The sequence below is a fragment of the Geotrypetes seraphini genome, chromosome 1, assembly GCF_902459505.1.
Source record: "Geotrypetes seraphini chromosome 1, aGeoSer1.1, whole genome shotgun sequence".
In the NCBI taxonomy this organism is placed as follows: domain Eukaryota; kingdom Metazoa; phylum Chordata; class Amphibia; order Gymnophiona; family Dermophiidae; genus Geotrypetes; species Geotrypetes seraphini.
In genome coordinates this window covers 28,453,308-28,478,295 of record NC_047084.1, presented here as the reverse complement: position 1 = coordinate 28,478,295, position 24,988 = coordinate 28,453,308, and the positions used below count along the sequence as shown (strand labels likewise).

General features: G+C 43.6%; 1 protein-coding gene across 4 annotated transcripts in view; it reads left to right on the top strand.

The window, feature by feature from the left end:
* CERT1 (ceramide transporter 1) overlaps nt 1-24,988 on the top strand; it is a 418,213-nt gene that overhangs the window by 113,297 nt on the left and 279,928 nt on the right. For all 4 annotated transcript variants that reach the window (XM_033929301.1, XM_033929302.1, XM_033929303.1 and 1 more), the window contains 2 exons: nt 18,100-18,207; nt 19,568-19,706. In XM_033929301.1, coding sequence (XP_033785192.1) covers nt 18,100-18,207; nt 19,568-19,706 — 247 coding nt within the window. The remainder of the gene's footprint in view (nt 1-18,099; nt 18,208-19,567; nt 19,707-24,988) is intronic.

The following is a 24,988-nucleotide window of genomic DNA, read 5'->3' as shown; positions in this document are numbered from 1 at the left end:
TTTTTCCTACTGATATGGGCCATATAGTTCTTACCCCTTTACTAAAAAAAAAAAGCCAATCTAGATCCAACCAATTTGCTTAATTATTGGCCAATTGCAAATATACCACTGTTAACTAAAATGATGGCATCTATAATCTCCACTTAAATACAAAGCACTGTCGCACAAATTCTTCTTTGCACATTCACAGGATAATAAGAGATTAACAGGGTTCTCAAGTGCTCACAGCCATGGACCTGAATTATTTTTCAAAACCAATGGCTGATACCGTGAGCTATCATCGGTCCCGTTTATTTTCTCTGTATCTCTGATTCGTGCTTTTAATTATATTTTTTTATTTTATTTTGTTTTATTTTGTTTTATTATGCCCTTCCCTCTTGGGCTGTATTATTTCTCTTTTTTTATTCTCCTTACTTATAAATTACTCATAAAATCTATAAATATGACATTAATGTATTGCCATTCCATCCAATTCAGGATCACTTAGCTTTTTTTCTGTTCTCCTTTATTCAACTTCCTTTTATTCAACTTCTTCTGTTCTCCTTTATTCAACTTCCTTTTATTCAACTTCAAGTTTAATAAAAGGAATAAAAGGAAGTTGAATAAAGGAGAACAGAAGAAGTTGAATAAAAGGAAGTTGAATAAAGGAGAACAGAAAAAAAGCTAAGTGATTCTGAATTGGATGGAATGGCAATACATTAATGTCATATTTATAGATTTTATGAGTAATTTATAAGTAAGGAGAATAAAAAAAGAGAAATAATACAGCCCAAGAGGGAAGGGCATAATAAAACAAAATAAAACAAAATAAAATAAAAAAATATAATTAAAAGCACGAATCAGAGATACAGAGAAAATAAACGGGACCGATGATAGCTCACGGTATCAGCCATTGGTTTTGAAAAATAATTCAGGTCCATGGCTGTGAGCACTTGAGAACCCTGTTAATTTCTTATTATCCTGTGAATGTGCAAAGAAGAATTTGTGCGACAGTGCTTTGTATTTAAGTGGTGAGTGAGTTTCACAAGTTTAATTGAGTGGTAATCTATAATCTCCAGTCAACTTTCCATTTACTTGGAGAGATTTTCTGTTCTTTTGCCGTACTAGCACGGGTTTAGGCCAAATTTCAGTACTGAAACTCTTCTGATTGCTTTATTCTCAAAGGTTCAGCAATTACATTTGAATAATAAATTTACCATCTTACTACAATTGGACTTGTCTGCGGCCTTTGATGTTATTCATCACGACATCTTCATCTGCTTTCAGAGATAGGTCTAGATCAGAGTTTCTCAACCTTTTCAATCCAAGTACCCTCTAAACCTAACAAACACCAGCCAAGTACCCCTACCCAAGCTCCACCTCTTACTCTCTATTCTGAAGTTGTATTTAAAACATGGATCCAACAAAGGAGCAGTACAATGCAATTGATGCACTGTAAAGTATTTATTCAGCATGTTAAGGAGGTTGGTTTTCTGTTGTAAGATGATGCCACTGTAGTGAAGTGCTTTTGCAGATTTATTTTGGTAGGTAATACTAGATGCAATGAGAGGCTTTCGTTAGTAGAGAGACATTTTGTGGCCACATCAACAGGTTCCAAAACTTGAATGACATCAGCCAACAAGTCTTCATTGATATCAGCCAGCAGACGCAAAATATTTCTATTAATATCTCTGCTCAGTGTATGGAGATCTACAAAGTTTGTTGTCACTGATTTCATTGTTAACAGCACACTATTCCATTGTGTTGATACACATTGCTTAAGTGTTTTTACCAGCTGGTTGTTGATTTTTGTTCATTTTGTCAGTGACTAGTTCTTTTAACTTATTGTCAGGCTACTTCAGGTGGCAAACCTGGATTGTCTGCTGCAATCCTTATGATTCATATTATGACACAAATATCCAATCCACATTTGTTCTCAAAAAGCAACTTTCATATTGATGGCATTGTCTGTGATGAACACATTGTCTTGATGCTGTGCACTAAACTCATCCAGAATTGACTTGTTTTATATTTTCGAATGTATGATTTTCCAGTAATCGAGCAGCTAAGATATGTGGTTCAGTTTGCCAATAATCAATATACTTTATAGTCATAGTTATGTAGCTGTGTTTGTTTTGCTTGTATTTTCAGAGGTTAGTTGTCACTCCAAACACAGCACTAAGGCTAGTTTGTTCATGAGCACAATCTTCCTCAGTGTTTTCCCCAGCGCTTTTTAGCCAGGCGCTACGCCCGGCTAATTTAGATGCCCGCCCGGGTATCATCTGCTGTAAATCCTGCTGCCGCCACTGCTTAACGCACAGCCTGAAGAGCCGCTGACAGACTCCCGCCTGACTTTAAAAAAAAACCTCAAAACAAAACCCAGCAAGCGACTTGAACCTGGCACTTGCCGGCTTCCCTCCAAAACTGGATGTTACGTCCCGGGGGGGGGTGGGGTGGTAGGGAAGAGAAGGGAAGCCGGCAAGGACAGTGGGGCGGGGTACCATTAGAGCCCTGGAGCACGCGGGAGAACGAGTGGCTACAGGGATGGTGCCGGGATATGAACTTCGGATTCCTAAACCATGGGGAAGCACTACAAGGACTTCCAGGGACCAGACGGACTCCATCTGACGCCGACTAGCCCGCCTGCTTCACAGGGCTTTAAACTAGGTAAGTCGGGGGAAGGTACCCATTCACATATTAGTGCAGAAAGGAATTAACCTGATGAGGTGAGTCAAAACTCCGCTTCCATGTCCAAGGTAAGTACCCACATTGCAAACAGTTCTTTAGGAGTCATACCGACTCGGGTAGGATACGCTTCACAGGGACTTAGCAAACACAAGATATGGAGGGCCATGTATGTCAATGCACACAGTTTAGGTAACAAAATTCTAGAATTGGAGGCTGAAATAAGGAATGCCGACCTAGATGTGGTGGCAATATCTGAAACTTGGTTCACGGACTCACATGGGTGGGATATGGCTATACCGGGCTACAATCTACTTCGTCAGGACAGAGAGGGCAGGTTAGGAGGGGGGGTAGCTCTATACATTAAAGAGTACATCAAAACCACCAGGATCACAGATGTCAAGTACCACCGGGGAGTCCCTCTGGGTAAACCTGGCAAGAGGCAGAGAAAAATGCCTGTATCTAGGTGTAGTATACAGACCCCCAAGACAACTGGAAGACATGGACGCAGAATTAATTGAAGACATAGAGAATATCACTCTACAAGGAGAAGCTGTACTGCTAGGGGACTTCAATATGCCTGATGCAGACTGGAACTCATTTTTAGCGACAACCAGCGGTAGCAGGAGGCTCTTAACCTCCATAAAGGGAGCACGTCTCAAAGAAATGGTAACGGAACCCACTAGGGCCCAGGCGATCCTTGACCTGGTACTCACCAACGGGGAAAGCGTCTCAGAGGTCTCAGTAGGAGATACGCTAGCCTCCAGCGACCACAACATAGTATGGTTCAACCTTAGGAAAGGCTTCCCTAGATCAAACACGAAAACAAAGGTACTCAATTTCCGGGGCACAGACTTCGCACGCATTGGAGATTTCGTCCATCGGACGCTGCAGGACCAAGCGGAGACCGATGATATAGAAGCTAAGTGGTTAACACTGAAATCAACCATACATGAAGCAACTAGCCGCTTCATAAAATCAGTAAATAAACGACAAAGAAACAATAAACCCCAATGGTTCACCGCGGAGATCTCGCACTTCATTAAGAAGAAGAAAAAAACGTTTCTCTCCTACAAGCGCACGGAGAAAAGAGGCAAAGGTAGAATATAGGACCAGGTCTACAGCGGTCAAAATGGCAGTTAGGGAGGCAAAACTTCGAGTGGAAGAAATTCTGGCAAAAAACATTAAAAAGGGGGACAAATCCTTCCTCAGGTATATTAGTGACAGAAAAAGGAACACAGGCGGGATAGTATGCCTTAGAAGACCGGACGGAAGTTACGTGGAAGCAGATTCCGATAAAGCCGAACTACTGAATGAATACTTCTGCTCAGTCTTCACCTGTGAGGCACCGGGGACAGGGTCCGCAGTTGAAGGTAACACAAAGCACAGAAGACCCGTTTCAGAATTTTGAGTTCACACCAGGTGAAGTTTACAGTGAACTGGCAAGACTCAAGGTGAACAAAGCCATGGGACCAGACAATTTGCACCCAAGAGTGCTCAGAGAATTGAGCGATGTCCTGGCGAAACCATTGGCTGAGCTATTCAATCTCTCCCTAAGTAAGGAGAAAGTTCCCCTGGACTGGAAATTAGCTAATGTCGTTCCTCTGCATAAAAAGGGTTGCAGGGCAGAGGCTGCGAATTATAGACCGGTGAGTCTCGCATCAATAGTGTGCAAACTCATGGAAACACTAATTAAAAGCAAATTGGACACGATCTTGAATGAAGGGAATCTTCGGGATCCCAGTCAGCATGGATTCACAAAGGGTAGGTCCTGCCAATCCAATCTCATCAGCTTCTTTGACTGGGTAACAAGAAAGTTGGACTTGGGAGAGTCTTTGGACGTCGTGTACCTGGACTTCAGTAAAGCTTTTGACAGTGTCCCACACCGCAGGCTGCTAAACAAGATGGAATCGATGGGGTTAGGAGAGACACTAACTGCATGGGTCAATGATTGGCTGAGTGGCAGACTTCAGAGGGTGGTGGTTAATGGTACCCTCTCTAAAACATCGGAGGTGACCAGTGGAGTGCCGCAGGGCTCGGTCCTGGGTCCACTCCTTTTCAACATATTCATAGGGGATCTGACTCAAGAGCTTCAAGGTAAAATAACACTATTCGCCGATGACGCCAAACTATGTAATATAGTAAGTGAATGCAGTTTACAGAATTATATGGAGCAGGACCTGCTTACATTGGAAAGTTGATCCTCAACCTGGCAGCTAGGCTTCAATGCTAAGAAATGTAAGGTCATGCACCTAGAAGCGGAAATCCATGCAGGACGTACTTCTTGAACGAAGAAACTTTAACTAGGACTTCAGCAGAACGAGATTTAGGAGTAATCATCAGTGCAGACATGAAAACTGCCAATCAAGTGTAGAAGGCTTCATCTAAGGCATATTGGGTTGTATCAATAGAAGTTTCGTCAGCCAAAAGCCTGAAGTCATAATGCCGTTATACAGGGCCATGGTGAGACCTCATCTGGAGTACTGTGTGCAATTCTGGAGGCCACATTACAGTAAAGATGTGTGCAGAATTGAATCGGTTCAGCGGATGGCCACCAGGATGATTTCGGGGCTCAAGGGTCTCTCGTATGAAGAGAGACTGAACAAATTGCAGCTCTACACTCTCGAGGAACGTAGGGAGAGGGGAGACATGATCGAAACATTTAAGTACCTCACGGGACATGTCGAAGTGGAAGATGATATTTTCTTTCTCAAGGGACCCTCGGCCACAAGAGGGCACCCGCTCAAACTCAGGGACGGAAAATTTCGTGGCGACACCAGAAAGTATTTCTTCACAGAGAGAGTGGTTGATCATTGAAACAAGGTTCCAGTGCAGGTGATCGAGGCAGACAGCGTGCCAGACTATAAGTATAAATGGGATACCCATGTGGGATCCCTACGAGGGTGAAGATAAGAAAATTGGGTCATTAGGGCATAGACAGGGGGTGGGTAAGCAGAGTGGGCAGGCTTGATGAGCTGTAGCCCTTTTCTGCCGTCATCTTCTATGTTTCTATGAGATATGCTAGCCATGGAGGGAAGCTTACAACTTGCTACTCTTGCTTACTTCGGGCCTTTCTCGCTGCGGGGTCCTGCCTACTTTCTGTTTCCGCAAAGGCAGGACCTTGCAGCGAGGAAGACCCGAAGAAAGTAAGAGCAGCAAGTTGTAAGCTTTCCTCCGACGCTGACCTTTGGGAAATAAGTCAGCAACGGAGGGAAACTTACAACTTGCCTTTGTCTGTAGCGAATCTGCTGGGTGTGTGAGATGGGAGGGATGAGAAGAGAAATGCTGCTAAACCCAATCGGGGGGGGGGGAGTGGGAAGAGACATGCTGCTGCACCCAATTGGAGAGGAGGGGGAAGAGACATGCTGCTGTACCCAATTGGGGAGGAAAGAGAAATGCTGATGCTGTACCCAATGGAGGGAGGGGGAAGAGAAATGCTGCTGCATCCAATCAGGGGGGAGGCAGAAGGGATATGCGGCTACACCCAATTAGGGGTTGGGAGAAGAGACATGCTGCTGCTGCTACTGCACCTAATTGGGGGGAGGGGGAAAGAGAAATACTGATGCTGCTGTACCCAATGTGGGAGGGGGAAGAGAAATGCTGCTGTACCCATTCGGGGGGGAGGCGGAAGAGATATGCTGCTGCACCCAATTGGGGGGAGGGGGAATAGACATGCTGCTGTTGCTGCTGCACCCTATTGGGGGGGGAGAAAAGAGAAATGCTGCTGCACCCAATTGGGGAGAGAGAGAGAAGGATGGAGAAGGAAAACCAGGAAGAGGAGACGAAAGAGATGCCAAGACCATGGGAGGGAGGGAAAGGAGATACCAGCCCATGGAGTGGGAGAGAGAGATGTCAGGGCATATTGGAGGGGAGGGAAGCAGGGCCGGATTAAAAGATAGGCCCAGTAGGCACGGGCCTAGAGCCCAAAATGGTCAGGGGGGCCTGCCAGTGCTGTGCTTTGGGGCCTCACCCTTGCTGGATTCGCTGGTGACAGCAGCAGCATCGTCATCATCCCGGGTACCCCCCAATCCGATCCGACCCTCCTATCTCTCCCTTCTTTCCTCCCTCCTATCACGAGACTCTAAACAGCACAGCATCACTCTAAGCAGGCTGCTTCGTGGCTTTCTCCTGCCAGTGATTCCCTCTTGCGCGTCATTGATGACATCATTAGTGATATGCCAGAGGGAATCACCGGCAGGAGAAAGCCGCGAAGCAGCCTGCTTAGAGTGAAGCAGTGCTGTTTAGAGTCTTGCGATAGGAGGGAGGGAGAGATAGGAGGGTCGTGTCAGGGGGAGGGGAGAGTAGCAATCTGCCCCGGGTGCTCGGCCTGGCATCATGAACTTCTTTGGCTAGCAACAGCATTTACAATTCACTGCTGTTGCCGGCTTCAGGCCTTCCTTTCTGCCGAGTCCTGCCTACTTCCTGCTTCCTTGAAAGCAGGACCCGACAGAGAGGAAGACCTGAAGCCGACAACAGCAGCGAATTGTGAATGCTGCTGCCCGAAGAAGTTCATGATGTCAGGCCTTGGGTGACAGAAGGAGGAAAGGAAGCAGAGGGAGAGAGACTTGCTGCACCCAACTGGAGGGAGAAAGAAGATGAGGGAGAGAATGAAAGGAGATTCCAGGGCTTGGAGAGATGGGAGGGAGGAAGAGATGCCAGGGCATGGAGGGAAGGAGGAAGGATGCCAGACCAAGGGAAAAGAAAGGAGATGTCAGAGCATGGAGGGGGAGGGAGAGATGGAAGAAAAGGAAAGGAGAGAGATGCCAGAGAATCAGGGAAGGGAAGATACCAGTCTGTGGGGTGCAAAGGAAAGAAAGGAAAAGAGAGAGATGCCAGAGTGTAGGGGACGGGGTGGTGACAGAGAGAGAAAAATGGAGAGGTGGCAGAGCTGAAATCAATCATGTACAAAGGAGAGAAGGGGCACAGGATATACAGTTTATTGAAGGGACATAAAGGAAAGATGCCATATGGAAGAGAGAGAGAGCGGACAGTGGATGGAAGGGGCAGAGAGGGTGGACAATGGATGGAAGGGGCAGAGATGGTGGACAGTGGATGGAAGGGGCAGAGAGGGTGGACAGTAGATGGAAGGGGTAGAGAGAGAGAGGGCAGAGGCTGGGTGGAAGGGGCAAAGAGAGAGGACAGATGTTGCATGGAAGGGAGAGAGGACAAATGCTGAATAGGAAGAAGAGAGCGAAAAGATGATTAAAGCAGAAATGACAAAAGGTAGAAAAAAAATTTTTGTTACTTTACGTAGAATCAAGTAGTATTGTAACTGTATTGATTAAAGTTTATCAATAGGACTAAACCCCTTTCCTCGGGTCAGGACAGGATAACATAACAGCAGTATACTGTAGTGTCTTGAAGAAAGCTTTAGCTTCTGAAAGCTAATTACTACTAATTGAAAATGGATTAGTATAATAAAATTGTATTTTCTTATTTCTCATTGTTTGTTTTATTTTTATTTGTTAATTTGTAAAGTGATGATTGTTATGTAGCAATTTTTTCAAATTTACATTTACTGTCTTTATATTTTGCGCAGTATTAGGGGACGTGTCACTGTTTCTGTGGTGTTAACTTTTGTCTACATATTTCTATTTTTAGTTTGTGATTATTCCATATTGGGAAAGGATGTATCTGTGCTCTGTGTGTATGAAAAGGACATGGTTTTCTGTTAGCATCAACTGTGCAGGATCTGGCTTTTTTAGTTTTATAATGCGTGTGTTGGTGTTCTAGTGCTCACTGCAGTGTTTAAGATGTTGCCTCCTATGTGCACCCTTGTGTGACTCATGGATTATTACTAAAAATAACTTTTTTATATAAAGGAGGGGGTTGTTAAAAAATGATCAGCACTGGCTGTCATATATACTAGGTACGCCATTGGATTTAATGGCCCTATTCTAACTTTACTGTTGACGTAGGTGTTGTCCCACCACCCACCACCACACACACACCCACTATAAAGAATTAAAATAAAGTTGAATAACATCAAGCAGCTTTCAAAAGACATTATAAGCAAATAAAAATAAAATATTTTTAATACATTGCTAATTATTATCTGCATCTTTATCTAAACTGTTTTGCCCTAGCTCTCACTTTGCACTACAGCAAAATAAAAAAAGTAGCAGATAAAGATCAATCACGCAGGTCTCCTTCAAGGCTCAGTTACACCTCTCCATAAATTATGTGGAAGAGGTCTGGAAGTAGGGATAGCATCTATTTCATATCATCAGTGAGACCTCAAGAAGAAACCTATTGATCAACACATTATTAGAGGTGCTATAGAGCCATTTCATGTATGACTGGATGAGCTATATTTATCTTTTTTTTGTTGTTGTTAGTTGTTTAAATTCATGCAGAAATAAATGGCTAGATTGAACCTAATGACTTCATTAACGCATTTCCTTTTTTAAACCTCTATATCATTTGAAAGAGGCCAAATATCTAATTATTCCCTTCTAGAATTGGATATTTCTTAAATTTAGTAAAAATATTTTGGCACAAGTGTCAAACCTTAAAAAAGGAAGTCATATTGAGCTTTGGAAAATAATAATAATTAACTAATAAAAATAGTACACATTTAGGGCTCCTTTTTCTAAGCTGCAATAGCGGTTTTAGCATGCGCTTATTGCGCACAGAATTGCCATGCATGCTAGACGCTAACACCAGTATTGAGCTGGCATTAGTCTTCCCGTGTAGTGCAGGGGTTTGTACGTGCTAATATTCTGCACGCGCTTAAAAAGCTAGCATACCTCAGTAAAAGAGGGGGTTAATTTTCCCCACCACCAAATTTCCCCATCCCGTCCCACCCGGCTACTTTTTCATGCCACCCGGCTGGAAAAGATTTCTGGGGAGAACACTGTTCCTTTTCTCCACAACACCATCTAGGTGCTGAGAGATAGTTGACCCACAGGGCAGGACTTGGTCCAGGTCAAAATTCCCATATTTAGCACCAGTAGAATTGAGCTTTGATGCCAAATTTCTAAATCCTTACCCTTCAGTAATAGAAAAAGGTATGACATCTGTTATACACATGGGAACTAAAATATCTGCAAACTCAGGTTTGATATTTGGAGGTACTTTATTACTTGAGGGAGAAAAAGCTTTGAGGAAGGATGCAGCGCCAGCTGTCAGTTGAATGAGGGCAAGAGGGAGCGTGAGCCAGGTGCCGCCGAGAGCTGGAGGCGCGCACACTGGTGGGGTGAGCTGGGCGCCACTGAGAGCTGGAGGACATTCGCATCCTGAGCAGCAAGCTGTGCAGTGGTGTGGGAGCTTGCTCCGCCCTCTACTACCACGGCAGGAGCTGAGCCATTTAAGTGTGCTAGCGCCTAATGGCCTTTGTGAAGTGACTGGTGAAGAGACTAAGAGTTGAATACTTCTAGAAGATAAGTGCTGGTTTACCTGGATATTGTTGTTTATATTGTTGGATTTTAATTTATATTTTATGATTTTGCTTTTAGCTTTAGATGAACAATGGCTGATTTTATAGGAAAGTTAACTTGTATTTCTTGTTCTCTACTTGCTAGGCACTAGAAGCTGGGTCCCAAGAGCTTTAGTCTTTGAATTAATTCCAATCCATTTTACATGGGACAGAATCACTAGGCCTGAAAAATCCTTTAGTTATCCCAGGACAAGCAGATAGCATATTCACAAAATATGGGTGACGTTATCCATGAAGCCCCAATGCGGACAGCCTCGCAAGCTGACTTGCTTGAAGAATTTTAGAAAGTTCGCAATTGCCGCGCCGTGTGTGCCTTCCCACACGACGTAAGGCGCGCATCTCTTCAGCATCTCCTCAGTTCTAAGTTTTCCATGGAGCTGAGAAGCACTCATTTCGAGGCTCTGTGCGAGAGTTAGTTCTACTCATGCCTTCTCTCACCATGGCTCATGTATTTTCTTTACAGGGTCGCTGTGTTATCTACGCGTTTGATTTTTTTTTTTTTTTTTTTTATCGTGTCATGGCAGGGCCTACTCGGCAGCCTCAGCCTGCGGGCTTCGATATTGCCGCTGCTGTGTTTCATTCCATGTCCCGGCTGGTCACAGGGTTCAAGAAGTGTAGCCGATGTCAACGCACGATCTCCATCACTGACCCACATAAGTGGTGTGTAAAGTGTTTAGGAATCATGCGCCCGCTGTGCTACACTTCAAAATCGAGCCCTTTAATGTTGTCGGGTTCAGACAACATTAAAGTCTTTGGGGGAATAGATCTGTCTTCAACTAAAACCTTGACCCCGATTCTGGCCCTGACCTCAAGTCCATCAAAGTCTTCTACGGGGCCAAAACCTTCAAACTCGACCTCACTCAAATCTTCCTCGATGGGGAAGTATTCGTCTTCTGGGAAATCAGCTAAATCTTCTCCGGAGACACCGTTATCCTCAATGTCTCGGTCAGGTAAGATAGCTAAGCCAACCCCTCCGGACATGCCACCCTTAGAACCAGTGGGTCCGAGGCTACCCAGGAAACCTGTCTCAAAATCGAGGCTACATTCTTCCTCGAGGTCATCTTCCTCGGAGTCCATAGCCACATCAATTGTACCAGATCCAGTGGTGTCGGTGCCGCCTTTGCAGAATATGTTGGAAACTATTCTGCATCAGGAGTTTGGTAACATGCTTGCCAAATTGACTCCTGCCTCGACCCTGCTTCCTGCAGTTCAGCCTGAGCACTCAGCAGTATTACAAGGAGTCGAGTCCTTGAGAGTGCCTCGAGATCATTCTACACACTCTAAACAAGGAATTGAGTCCTTAAGAGATACCTCTACACAAGGAGATGAGTCCTTTTCAGTGTCTCGATGCCATTCTCCGACTTCCAGTCCTACCTCTTCACATAAGGCGTTGTCTTTTTTGAGGCACAGGACGAGGACTCCTCGACATTCATCTTTGAGTCTGGATCCGACTCAATCACGGGACCGTGATTCGAGGCATGGTTCTTCCCCACATCATTTGTAGAGGCATTCATCGAGGCCCAGGTCTTCTCGAGACAGGTCTTGTTTATCGAGGCATCAAGACTCTTAGAGACCACCAACTCCTTTGTTGAGGAGATCTGTTGCAGAGCCTCACCATTCTCATCAGTCGAGTTCTTCTCCTACAAGGTTTTCTTCACATTCCAGAAGTGGGTGTTCATCTTCATCTTTACCTATGGATTCAGATCTCAGGCATCAATACTTCAGAGAGGCTTCACCTTCTTTTTCTGCTGTGAAAGGTACCTCGAGGGATTCTCATTCACCTTCTCCTCAACGAGGTCATAACTCTTCAGATCCGGTGTCCTTTACAAAATTTCTATGTCAAATGAGTAAAGATCTTAACATCACTTTGGAATCTGACTCAAAATACTCTAAGGATATTTGGAAGAACTGGGTATGTCTTATCCTCCTAGGGATTCTCTCGAATTACCCATGAATGGCATCCTTTCTCAAACTTTCAAAAGATATCTTGATATACCATATTCTGTTCCCGCTGTGCCAGCAAAGATGGAATCGCGATATAAGACAGTCCATTGTAAGGGATTTGAGAAGTCTCAATTATCCTATCAATCTCTTCTCGTGGAGTCTTTTTTAAAAAGAACCAATCCTGCCAAAGTTTATGCCACCGTCCCTCCTGGCCAGGAGGGCAGGACCATGGACAAGTTTGGTCGTCGGCTGTATCAAAATTGAATGATGACAAACCGAATTTTGAACTAACTTTTTTTTCTTTCTTATCTGAAGCATTTGGTCAATGCCCTGCCTGATTTTTTTTTTTTTTCCAAGTATCTTCCTCAACATCGACTTCCAGAGTTTCAACACATGCATCACACTCTGGGTCAACTTCACATGCATATGGTTTAAGCTGCATATGATGCATTTGAAATGTCCTCTAGAATCACTGCATCCTCGGTGGCGATGCGCTGGTTAGCCTGGCTCCACACCATAGATATGGACCCGAATCTACAAGATCGACTGGCCAATATCCCATGCCAGGGCAATGAGTTGTTTGATGACTCTATTAGAGGCAGCTACAAAGCGCTTATCTGAGCATGAGAAGTCATTTGCTTCCATAATCAGGCCAAAGCCTTCCACCCCTAAGGGATATAGGCCTCCTCCATCTTACCAGAGGCGTTTTCCTCAAAAGCCAGCACCTTATACAAGACCGTCTCATAAGAAACAGCAGCAGCAACAGCAGTGGCAGCATAAACCTCAGACCCCTGCTGCACCCAAAGCCTTGCAGTCTTTTTGACCATCTAACACAGAGCATAACCTCAATCTTTTTGCCTCTGTCCTATCCTCTCCCCATTGATGGTTGTCTCCATCTTTTCTACCAATGATGGAAACGAATTACATCCGACCTCTGAGTCCTCACAATAATCAGGGAAGGTTATTCTCTTCACTTCATCTAGGCTCCACCAGATCTTCCCCCAAGAGAGTATCCTTCCAATCCATCACAGACCACTCTTCTTCAGGAAGCTCAAGTTCTGCTTCGTCTCCGTGCCATCGAGGAAGTTCCTCTGCAACAGCAGAGCACGGGGTTTTACATCCTGTTACTTCCTTGTCTTGAAGAAGACGGGGGATCTGCAACCTATTTTGTATCTCAGAGGTCTCAACAAATTTTTTAGCATAGAAAAATTTTGGATGCTATCTCTAGCATCTTCTAGATAACAACATTTGGTTATGCTCTTTGGATCTCAAAGAGGCTTACACACACATTCCCATTCATCCAGCCACTCGCAATTTTCTCAGATTTCAGTTGGGAAATCACCATTTTCAATACAGAGTGTTACTCTTCGACCTGGCATCATTTCCCAGAGTGTTCACCAAAGGGTAGTTGAGAAAAGGAGAGCTGGTGGATCCTGGGATGGTGGGGTCCATTGCTGCAGCTGTGGGGAAGGAGATGAAAAAAGGAAAGATGCCAGACCTCCATGGGGGGGAAGGGAAATGGAAGGGGACGACGAAGATGGATGGTTAGCACGGAGAAAGAAGAAGGAAGGAGACCCTGGCAAGCGAGTTATCAGAAGACAAAGCCTGGGACCAACATGATTTGAATAATGACCAGACAACAAAAGGTAGAAAGAATAATTTTATTTTCTGTTTTGTGATTACAATTTGTCAGGTTTGAAATATGTATCCTTCTAGAGCTGGTGTTAGACCGCGAACATGAGCTAGGATTTAGTTGTTTATTTTGTTTACACCACAGCGCCAGTATGGGTAGGAGAGGACAAAGGGGATGAAGAGGCTATAAAATAAATCCACCAGGATGTTTGAAAAAAACACCCAATTGGGCAGGAAAATCGAATCAAATTTTTTTTTCCTGAATCAGACAGCACTACTGTAGTTGGAGGACATCCACATAGTTTAGCGAGAACAGTGCTGCCAGGCAGGTGGCATAAACTAGGACTAAAATCCAGATTTTACCCACAGGAGTTGCTACTAAACTGTGGAGTTGACCTAAATTTCACTTTACCTTTGTTACTGCTTAGTAAAATGCATGGTACTCCTCGCTTCTAAGCTTGTTTTATATTAGTAATACTTTGGGATGATATCGAATCTAATAAACAAGTTATCTGATAGTTGCACTTAATTTTGTGAAGACTGCATTACCGTATATACTCGAATATAAATCCAGCTTTTTGGGCCAAGAAATAGGGGTCTCAGTTTATATCAGTGGTTCCCAAACCCTGTCCTGGGGGACCCCCAGCCAGTCGGGTTTTCAAGATATCCCTAATGAATATGCATGAGAGAGATTTGCATATAATAGAAGCAACAGCCCTGTACATTTTAACATACAGTAGACAGTCCCTGCTCAGATGAGCTTACAATCTAATTTAGACAGGATATTTCAGGGTTGGGGAGATTATGGTGGGTATAGGTATCTGACAGCAGTGAGTGGGAGTTAAGAGTTGAAAGCATTGCATACCTTTCTTTTACTGCTCTGGTGAAGGTCACTTATTAAGCCCTTGGATTTAGAGAATTTTGAAGTATTTTACTTTTAAGAGCAATAGCTTCTTCTGCTGGCGTAGAAAGAATATTCTCTTCCTTTGGACTCATTCATTCTAAATAGACCAGATAAAGCAGGAAAGCTTGGTTTTCTTTTCCAGTGTCGCTCAGAGTGTTTTGGCTTCCTGGACCATGGGATGATTTTCTAAGGGCTGCTGAGCAGGGATGGTGTGCATCTATCAAAGAAGGGAAGAAGAGTCTTTGGCAGCAGGCTGGCTAATCTACAGAAGAGAGCTTTAAACTAGAAGTGTTGGGGCAGGGTGATCAAAGTCCCCAGGTGAGTGTAGGCCTTCAAGTAAGTAAATCGCAGAATACCTCTACATGAATGGAAAAAAGGGACAATGTCTGGAAAGTAGTATATACTTATGTTCAAAGTGTGGGAAAGAAGATTCTGGATCTGGAAGCTGTGATGGAAGATGATGAGTTGGATATAGTGGTGATCGTGGAGAGGTGGATCATGGAGAACCATGACTGGGATGCAGTTATACTGAGCTATAAACTGGTCAGGAAAGACAGGGTAGGAAGAAAAGGAGGGGGAGTAGCATTATATGTTAAAGATCATATTAAAGCCACACAATTGCAGGACAAGGAAGAGGCACCGTGGATTAATTTCGAAAGAGGGGGAATGGTAAATATATTTACATTGATGCGATATAAAGGCCTCCTTCACAGTCCTTCTCTCTCCTGCTGTGTTCGATCTGCTGTGCCATGTTTCCTGGAGGACTACAGCCAAAGAGGAACTGTTCTGGGGTCATTGTTTCCAGATCTTGGCCTGTATGTGTATCGAAGTTGGACTGGAGGGGTTTCAATATATGAAGGGTGCTAAGATTGCCAGTCTGGTCTTGCCTGGTGCAATTCGACTTGGGACTGCCTCCTACATCGCTATTGCTATGGCCTTGCACTAAACAGAGACGACTGAACTGATGATATAATTTATTTTATTTATTTTTTAAGTGGTCTTTTTATTTCATTTCATTCAATTCTATTTGATTTAATTTTTCTGTTAGGGTTTTTATTCATTTTGATCTAATCTTATGCTCCTTCCTCCTTTCTATTCTATTATTTACAAATGTTTTTTTCTTAGGCACTTTAGCTTAGATTGTGAGCTCATCCCGGACAGAGAGGGAAGTTTATATTATATTATTTTTATTATATATTCTTACTTATTAGATTATTTCTATTTGTAATCTGCTCAGAAATGTGAATGTAGCGGAATATAAATATTTTAATAAACAGTTTAATAGTAGACATTCAGGATGTATCTAAAAAAGGGGAAGTTTTACTAATAGGTGATTTTAACATGCTGGATGTTGATTGGGGTATCCCTATTGCGGGGTCTTCTAGAAGTAGGGAGATCCTGGATTCTCTACAAGGAGAACTGTAATAGCAGTTGTTAATGGAACCCATGTGGGATGGGGTCATACTGGACTTATTACTTACAAACGGGGAAAGTATTTCTGATGTTACAGTGAGAGCATGGTTCAGTGATGTGCTAAGCACCAGGTAGTGCCTGAGCGGGCTACCATTATGGTGGTCCTGGCTTTTCTTTAGACAGGCTTAAATAAAGGTTTAGCAGTAGCCTCCCTTAAAGTTCAGGTAGCAGGCCTTTCGTGCTTCAGGGCACACAAGGGTTCTAGTTTGCTTATTGCTCATCCAGATGTGACCAGATTTCTGAGAGGGGCGCTTCGTTTGCAGCCTCCCTTGCTTTATACTTTCCCTTCATGGAATCTTACCATTGTTCTACAGGGCCTTATGGCAGCCCCATTTGAGCACTGAAAGCTGCTACTCTTCTGGATCTGACACTCAGACCATCTTTCTGGACACCTTTGTCTCGGTACAGTGTATTACGGAGCTTCAAGCTCTTTCATGCAGAGACCCTTTCTCTGTATTACATGTGCCGGAGTTGTTCTCTGTACTCTACTTTCCTTTCTACTGATGGTAGCTTCTGGTTTCCATATCACCCAGGAGGTTTGTTGACCTGTGTTTCATTATACAGGCTCAGAGAGAAAGGATCAGATCTTACAGTGGCATAGTAAGGGTGAGCGGTTACCAGGGTAGTGGTGCTCCTCCCCCGCCCCCTTGCTGTGCGCGCACCCCCTTCCCTTTCCCCATACATTTTTTTACTTCTCCAACGTGAGCAGCATACCCACATCGGTGTCAGCTCGCCCTTTGACGTCACTGCCTAGGCGCGGGTCTCAGAAGTGACGTTGGCGAGAGCTCTGATACCGACACAGGCAGCAACCGCACGCAGGAGAAGGCAAGGGGAGCGCGGTAAGAAAAGGAGCAGAGAAGATGAAGACAGTGCCCAGGGAGGACTATCCCCACGTACTCCCCCCCCCCTGTTTACTCACGTTGGACATCAAGAGAGTCTTGCTCCATTTTTAGAGAGGACTAATGATTTTTGGATATCTGAGCTCCTCTTTTTCCTGACTCCTGCTCCTTTGTGTAATCAGCTGGTGTCTATGGCCTCGATCACCCAATGGATTTGTATGGCCTCTTTGCAGCTTATGTCACCCGCTGCAAGCTGCCACCAGTTTTTTTTCAGGCCCACTCCACTAGAAGTTTTGCTGCTTTGTGGGTGGAGTCTTGCATATTTTCACCAGATGAAATTTGCAGGGTGGCTCCTTGGTCCTCTTCCTACCGTTCCCTGTTTTTTTCCGGGTAGATGTGGCAGCTCTGCCACTTTTGGGACCTCAGTGTTGCGGGCAGGCTCTTCTGTCACCCTCTAGCTGCTGCCATTGCTTTGGTACGTCACCTAGCATACTGAATCAGGAAGTGATGTAACAGAATGGAAGATTATGTTTACACCTTCATTAATCTTCTTTCTGTTAGTCCCTGGAGGATTCAGTACGGCCTGCTCTCTCACTTGTTCTGAATTGCCTGCTTTTTGCCTCGCTTATTCTCCTTCCAAGCTTCAGGATCTTCCAGCCTGTTGACGGTGCCTGTGAGAAGTTTTCCACTTCTGTGAGTGTGCATTACTGAAGACTGTCTCATGTAGGTACTTGTTGCACACAGCAGGTTAGTTCTACATTGTTCCTCGGTGTTTTTCTTTGTGCCTGTTTATTGCTTGTTTTCATGTTTTGCAGAACAGATCAGTTCATGAATTGTTTATGTTGCTGGGGAGCTTCCTCAGTACCCCCTTCCTTGTCATGCATTTGTTCAGGTATGTTGCTTGACTTTGAGACTGAACTACAGGGGGCTCTTAACTCTTTCTCTAAGATGGGGGGAGCATATCCTCAGAAAAGTGTTTGGATTTCTGCAACTCCGAATTGTGGGAGAGGATTGAACACCCTAGCATACTGAATCCTCCAGGGACTAACAGAGAGATTATGGAAGATGAAAAACCTAATCTTCTATTGTATAGATGGTGTCATTGATTTACCTATTCTAACTCTTTCAAACAATTATGTAATTTCACCTTATATAATGGTTTCCTTTGCAGATATATATTTAATGCCTACTGTTTCTTATTTTAGACTGAATCAGGATATGGATCAGAGTCTAGTCTTCGGCGTCAGGGCTCTATGATTTCTCTGGTCTCAGGGGCAAGTGGGTACTCTGCCACATCCACCTCATCATTCAAGGTTAGTGATTCACATAACTATTTTGTAAAATACTGTATTTTTCGCTCCATAAGATGTACTTTTTTCCCACCCAAAAAGTGGATAGAAATCTCGGTGTGTCTTTTGAAGCAAAGATGCAAAATTTGTATCCCCCGTACAGCTGCAACTCCCCCCCACGCACCAGCTGCACCACCTTTTTAAACGCTGCCCCCCCCCCCGTACAACTGTAACATCCCCCCCACTGCGCACCAGCTGCACCACCTTTTTAAACGCAGCACCTTTTAAACACCGCACCAGACTACCTTTTTAAAACAACCACCCACCCGCAGCCACCGTACTTTTTTCAAGCAGCCTGCTGGTCCAGTGTATATCCCTCCCTCGACCGTTGCTTACTATTTCTGGGTATCAGGAGTGCAGATGTCAGGACCAAGCTTTACACGCTCCCTTTTGGGCCTTCGTTGCTTTCCGAATGGCTGGCTGCAGTTCTCGCGGGACTCGAGAGAACTGCCAGCAGCCATTCGGAGAGCGGCGCATGCCCAAGTGGGAGCGTGTAAAGCTTGGTCCTGATGTCCGCTCTCCTGACTTGTGCACCTACTGCCCGGAAATAGTAAGGAGCCATCAAGGGAGGAAGGGAAGAATTAAAAAAGGTACGCAGTTTAAAAAAAAAAAAGGCACGGGGGTATGATTAAAAAGGTACAAGGGAGGGTATGATAAAAAAGGTTCAAGGAGGGGTATGATTAAAAAGATACAGGGGATACGTGGGGGGATGATTTAAAGTACTGGGGGCACATGGGGGGATGGGGGATGATTTAAGGTACTGGGGGAACGTGGGGGGTATGGAGGCCTGCCTGCCTTTCACTAGGCCACTAGGCCTGCCTGTCTTTCAGTAGGCCACTAGGCTGCCGTGCCTGCTCTGTGCCCTTTCTCTGCTCGCCCTGTCCCGGCCTACCACTAGACCACCAGAGGGGGGGGATAGGGTATAGAGCCTGGCAGGGAGGGGGGACAGAGTGCAGAGCCTGGCAAGGAGTGTGGGTTTGGGTGCAGAGCTGGGAGGGAGAATTTGGTTCAGAATGTTTTTTTCTTGTTTTCCTCCTCTAAATCTAGGGTGGATCTTACGGTCAGGTGCGTCTTATGGGGAGAAAAATACAGTACACAATTATATTAGAGGTATAGTGTTGACATAAAGCACTTATTCATTTTTATATTTTATCACTGGCTTTTATACAATAAATGGGACATGATATTGAAAATATCCATAAAACAACTTTAATGTATGTCATTTGATTGTAAGTAATATATATTGTAGTCTACTGGTTTGTTGAATAAATTTTATTATGTACGCACTGTTCATATTTTTCATTCTTTCTCCTTTCATATATAGAAAGGTCACAGTTTATGTGAGAAGCTTGCTGAAATGGAAACTTTCAGAGATATCCTGTGTAGACAGGTTGATACCTTACAGAAGTACTTTGATGCTTGTGCAGATGCAGTTTCAATGGATGAACTTGAGAGGGATAAAGGTAAATTAGTAGAGTTACTGTAATTTGGTCTGTAACTTAATTTTAGTGGAATGGTCTCCTAAAAGTAACCAGGAGAAAAATATTGCAGCTAAGCATCTCAGTTCTACAAAACTCTAGGATTTTTGATGAATATCATTCATAATTCCTAATTATCCTAGGACAAGCAGGCAGCATATTCTCACATGTGGGTGATGTCGTTTATGCAGCCTCAGTGCGGACAGCTTTAAAAGTGCATGGCCACATTAAGTTTTTAGAAGCTTCGCAACTGCCCGCATCGTGTATGCACGAGTGCCTTCCCACTTGATGTAGGCTCAGTTCTTTGTTTTCTGTGGAGCAAAGAAGTCTTGTACTCTGAACTCTGTTCAGTTTTTTGTGCCTTGCCTTCCCGCTATGCATCTTTTTTTTTATTCTATTTTTTAATTTTCTCGTGTTCTTTTTCAAATGTGTAAAAAAAAAACCAAATCCCAAAAGAAAGGGTTTTTTCTTGGGTTTTTTTTTCCTCAGGGGATCGGTACTTCAAGGCACCATTTTTTCTCTCAGCAATTGAGTTTAATCTTGCTGTCCAGACTGTTAACCGGCTTTAAAAAGTGCTGCAGGTGGTAAAGGCCTATTTCTATCACCGACCCGCATAGTTGGTGTTTACAGTGCCTACAGTGTTCTACCCAGTACCTGAACACTGGGTAGAATCCTGCGTTCGGTGTTCTACCTTATAGAAGCATTCTATTAAAAGCCGCAAACTTCAACAGGAAAAGTTATTTGTTACCATGGACATCGATAAGACCTCACAACATCGGTATCGGGGGATCTTGCACCGTAAGGTAAACCAGCTAAGAAGCCGCCAGCGGTGTCGCAGGTCATTGAAGCATCGAGTCCCTTGATGCAGACCAAGCAGCGACGACCACCATTGCGGCTTGCCTTATCTTAGAGTTGTGCACCCTCGTCGAGGCCACCTTCTCTGAGGCAAGCTTCTGCACCGTTGGTACTCGATGAGCTGTTCCAGAGGGAGCTGGGCACCAACATCCGACTCTCTCGGTACCAGCCCAACCTGAGAATATTGCCACCAGGCTTTGTAGTCAGCTCTCTGGTGGAACGTCGGCATGGATATTCCTTCACTCAGCACCACTTTTTTGATGCTCCGTGCCTCGATGTTGCTTGAAGCATCGGAGATCACGTTCCCCATTGGTGCATTGATCCACTTCATTGAGACATCAATATTCCTCTTCTTCCTCTCAACGTTCGAAGACCGGAAAGCACCGTTCTTCATCACATACTTCAAAATGAGAGCTTCACATCGTACCTCCTCCTCTTCTTTTTTGGATCGGTACCGGAGTCGACGAAAGCGTCTATTCTCTCGATGCACCCCATCACTGAAGCTAGATTATGACTCTAAATTACAGACTGATACTGATGCTGATTTGGGTTCTGCCACTGAGGTTTACAATACTCCTTCAGAGCCTTCTCCTCGGAAATCTAAGTCAAGATCTCCTACTGAAAGACTTTCCTTCACAAAATTTATTAGGCAGTTGGGCAAAGACCTATCTGTTAAGCTGGAAGCGAACTCTGCCCAAAGTGCTGACTACCTTGAAGCTTTAGATTAATGAGCCTCCCAAGGAACTTCTTAAACTACCATTGCATCGTATCCTCAAAGAAACTCTTCACAAGAATTGGGAGACACCCTTGACTATTACAGCAGCTCCCAGGAAACTGGATTCTCTATATAGGATAATTTCTTCTCCAGGTTTTGATAAACCTCAGCCTCAACATCAATCATTAGTGGTAGAATCCACTTTGAAAAAGTTTTTTGCTTCTAAGGTCCATGCCTCCACTCCACCAGGGTGTGAATGACACACCATTGAGGTCGTAGCCAGCTGCTCAGGCCTACGCCTAAGAAGAGACTTTACACTCAATATACTGGTGCTAATCAATAAGTAATTTTATTAACAAATCAGTAACAGCTTACAAGAACAAATCTTTCAGTATATAGAGTAACAGAGCGTGATCATCAGGCCTGAGGATCTCGTGTCTGTTCTCCCTGCTTCCTCTAAAAGGCCTGTTTTTATACATTTCTAGGTGGCCAGCACCACGTTGGTCTAAATCACATGATTAGTTTTTATTGGTTATTTCTTACACATCATTACACTTGTTAATTCACTAATTGGTTTATAATATTCGTGTCAAGTTATACGTGCGTCCTGTTTACCAAAAAATCTATCTTTTCCCGCATATGCCGTTTTAATCATCACTGTCAGCAATTTCAAGCCATCGGCCAGTAAAGCCTGTTTGTCACATGGCATCCAGTATCCAGTGATAGCAGAAATTTATTCCCTGCTATATCCTCCGAACAGGTGGCAACCCCCACTCAGACTAACAAGTTGTTTTTTTCAGAAATACCTAAAGTTTTGAATTTTTCTGGTCTAGTGGAGGAACAATCGCCTACGGCGGAAACACAAGATATTACACTTAAAGATTTGTGGTTAGGCATTACTAGGGTTGAAGGGTTTCTTAGGTCAACGATGAAACAAATGGGGGACTTTTCACAATCTGTATCTTGTAAATTAGAAAATGTGAATTCCAATTTAAGTTGCTTGGACAAATGTTTGAATGCTACGGAAGCTCAATGTAACACTTTATAAGCTATCTCAGTCTCTGCTGTTAAAGATTCTACTGTCTTACATGCTAAAATAGAATCTATGGAAAATATGAATAGAGCGAGAAATCTCCACTTGGTCAATTTCCCTGTAACTCATTTATTATCACCTGAAATCTTATTAAAAAAAATTTTTTAAAGAAATACTGGGGTTGCCCAATGCGGAGTATTTTCCAATAAATAATTATTATTACGTACCTCAAAAAAAAAAAAAAAAAGAATCTGTCCAAGAGGTGGATCATCTGGTCGCTACAGAAATTAATTTAACTGAATTTTTGGAAGATACTCAAGATGTGATCCAGAGTCGATCCACCCTGGTGATAACATGCATGAGCGAGATACATAAAATTTTAATCATGAAACTTTACTTTAAAAATAGGTTAACTAAATTTTGTGGTGACTTAGTCAGGATTTTTCCTGACGTTTTTAGAGCTACTCAATTTAGAAGGAAAGAGTTTTCGAAGTTAAAGCTTAGAGTTTTGGCCCTAGAAGCATCTTTTTATTTAAAATTTCCCTGTAAATGCTTAGTCAAGTTACATGATGTTGAATATGTTTTTTGGGATCCCATTCAACTGCAACAATTTTTAGTTGCACATGAGCAGAAATAATTTCTTTTTTCTGTATTGTTTCATCCCTAAGATTTTGAGGAGGCACGTATCCCTATAATAGTAAGGATTGATACAAGGTTCGCGAAGGTCGAGCTGAGAATCTTTTCTTTTACTTTTTCTTGTTCTAGGTGAGCTGAGAATCTTTCCCTTATCTCTTCTTTCACTTTTTCTGTTGTATTAGTACCCTGCCCCCCTGTTTTGTGGGCTTAAAAAGGATTTATGTATGATGAAATTATGCACTTTGATTGTAGATTTCTCTTTTTTTCCTGTTATTAATGGATAATGTATTATTCAAATTAAAATAAAAAACTTAATTGAACTAAAAAAAAAAAGAAAGAAAGAAATATTTTAGAGGCTTCTAAGAAGCCTACCACTAGACAATGTTATCATCAAAAATGGACTAGATTTTCTACGTGGTGTTTTTCTCACGATAAGGAGCCCCAGCATTCCTCCTTATCTTCTGTTTTAGATTATCTTTTGCACTTATCCACCTCTGGCCTCAAGTCTACATCGATCCGAGTCCATCTCAGTGCAATTGCTGTTTTCCATCAACCTATTGAAGTGAAACCCCTCTCTGCTCATTCGGGGTTTCCAGATTCATGAAAGAACTTTTCAATGTCAAACCTCCTCTCAAACCGCCTACAGTGGTTTGGGACCTCAATGTTGTTCTTGCTCAATTGATGAAGCCTCCATTTGAACCAAAGTCTATGGCTCATCTGAAGTATCTCACTTGGAAAGTGGCATTTCTCATTGCCCTCACTTCTGCTCGAAGAGTCAGTGAGCTGCAAGCTTTAGTTGCTGATTCACCTTTCACTGTGTTCCATCATGACAAGGTGATCCTCCGTATTCATCCTAAATTACTACCTAAAGTGGTTTCAGAATTTCATCTCAACCAATCCATTGTTTTTCCAGTGTTTTTTCCAAAGCCTCATTCTCATCCTGGAGAATCAGCTCTTCATACTCTGGACTGTAAATGTGGTTTGGCCTTCTATTTGGAGCACACCAAACCACACAGAACTGCTTCTCAACTTTTTGTGTCCTTAGATCCAAACAAGTTGGGACATCCAATCTCTAAGCGTACCATCTCCAACTGGATGGCTGCTTGTATCTCATTCTGCTATGCCCAGGCTGGATTATACCTACAGAGTAGAGTCACAGTCCATAAAGTCAGAGCATAACATAGTAGATGACGGCAGATAAAGAACCAAATGGTCCATCCAGTCTGCCCAACCTGTTTCAATTTAAATTTTTTTAATTTTTTTTTCTTAGCTATTTCTGAGCAAGAATCCAAAGCTCTACCCGGTACTGTGCTTGGGTTCCTACTGCCAAAATCTCCATTAAAACCTACTCCAGCCCATCTACACCCTCCCAGCCATTGAAGCCCTCCCCAGCCCATCCTCCATCAAATGGCCATATACAGACACAGACCGTGCAAGTCTGCCCAATACTGACCTTAGTTCAATTTTTAATATTATTTTCTGGTTCTAGATCCTCTGTGTTCATCCCACGCTTCTTTGAACTCAGTCACAGTTTTTCTCTCTACTACCTCTCTCGGGAGCACATTCCAGGCATCCACCACTCTCTCCGTAAAGTAGAATTTCCTAACATTGCCTTTGAATCTACCACCCCTCAACCTCAAATTATGTCCTCTAGTTTTACCATTTTCCTTTCTCTGGAAAAGATTATGTTCTACTAGTCTTTAAGCCCGTTACATTAACGGGTGCTAGAATAGATGTGTCTGTCTGTCTTTCTTTATCTCTCTCTCCTTGGCTGCTGTCTGTATCCTTCTGTCTCCCCCGAGCAAAGCTGTCTGCCCCCAGCACCCACCTCCCTCCCAAATGTCTCTCCATGGCCCTCTTCTGTCTTCCTCCCCCCAGAGCAAAGCTGTCTGTCCCCAGCACACCTCCCCCCAAAGCAGCCCCCTTTCCCTATCTCTCCATGGCCCCTTCTGTCTCCCCCCAGCACACCCCTCCTCCCAAAGCAGCCCTCTTTCCCTCTCCCTGTCTCTCCATGGCCCATTCTGTCTT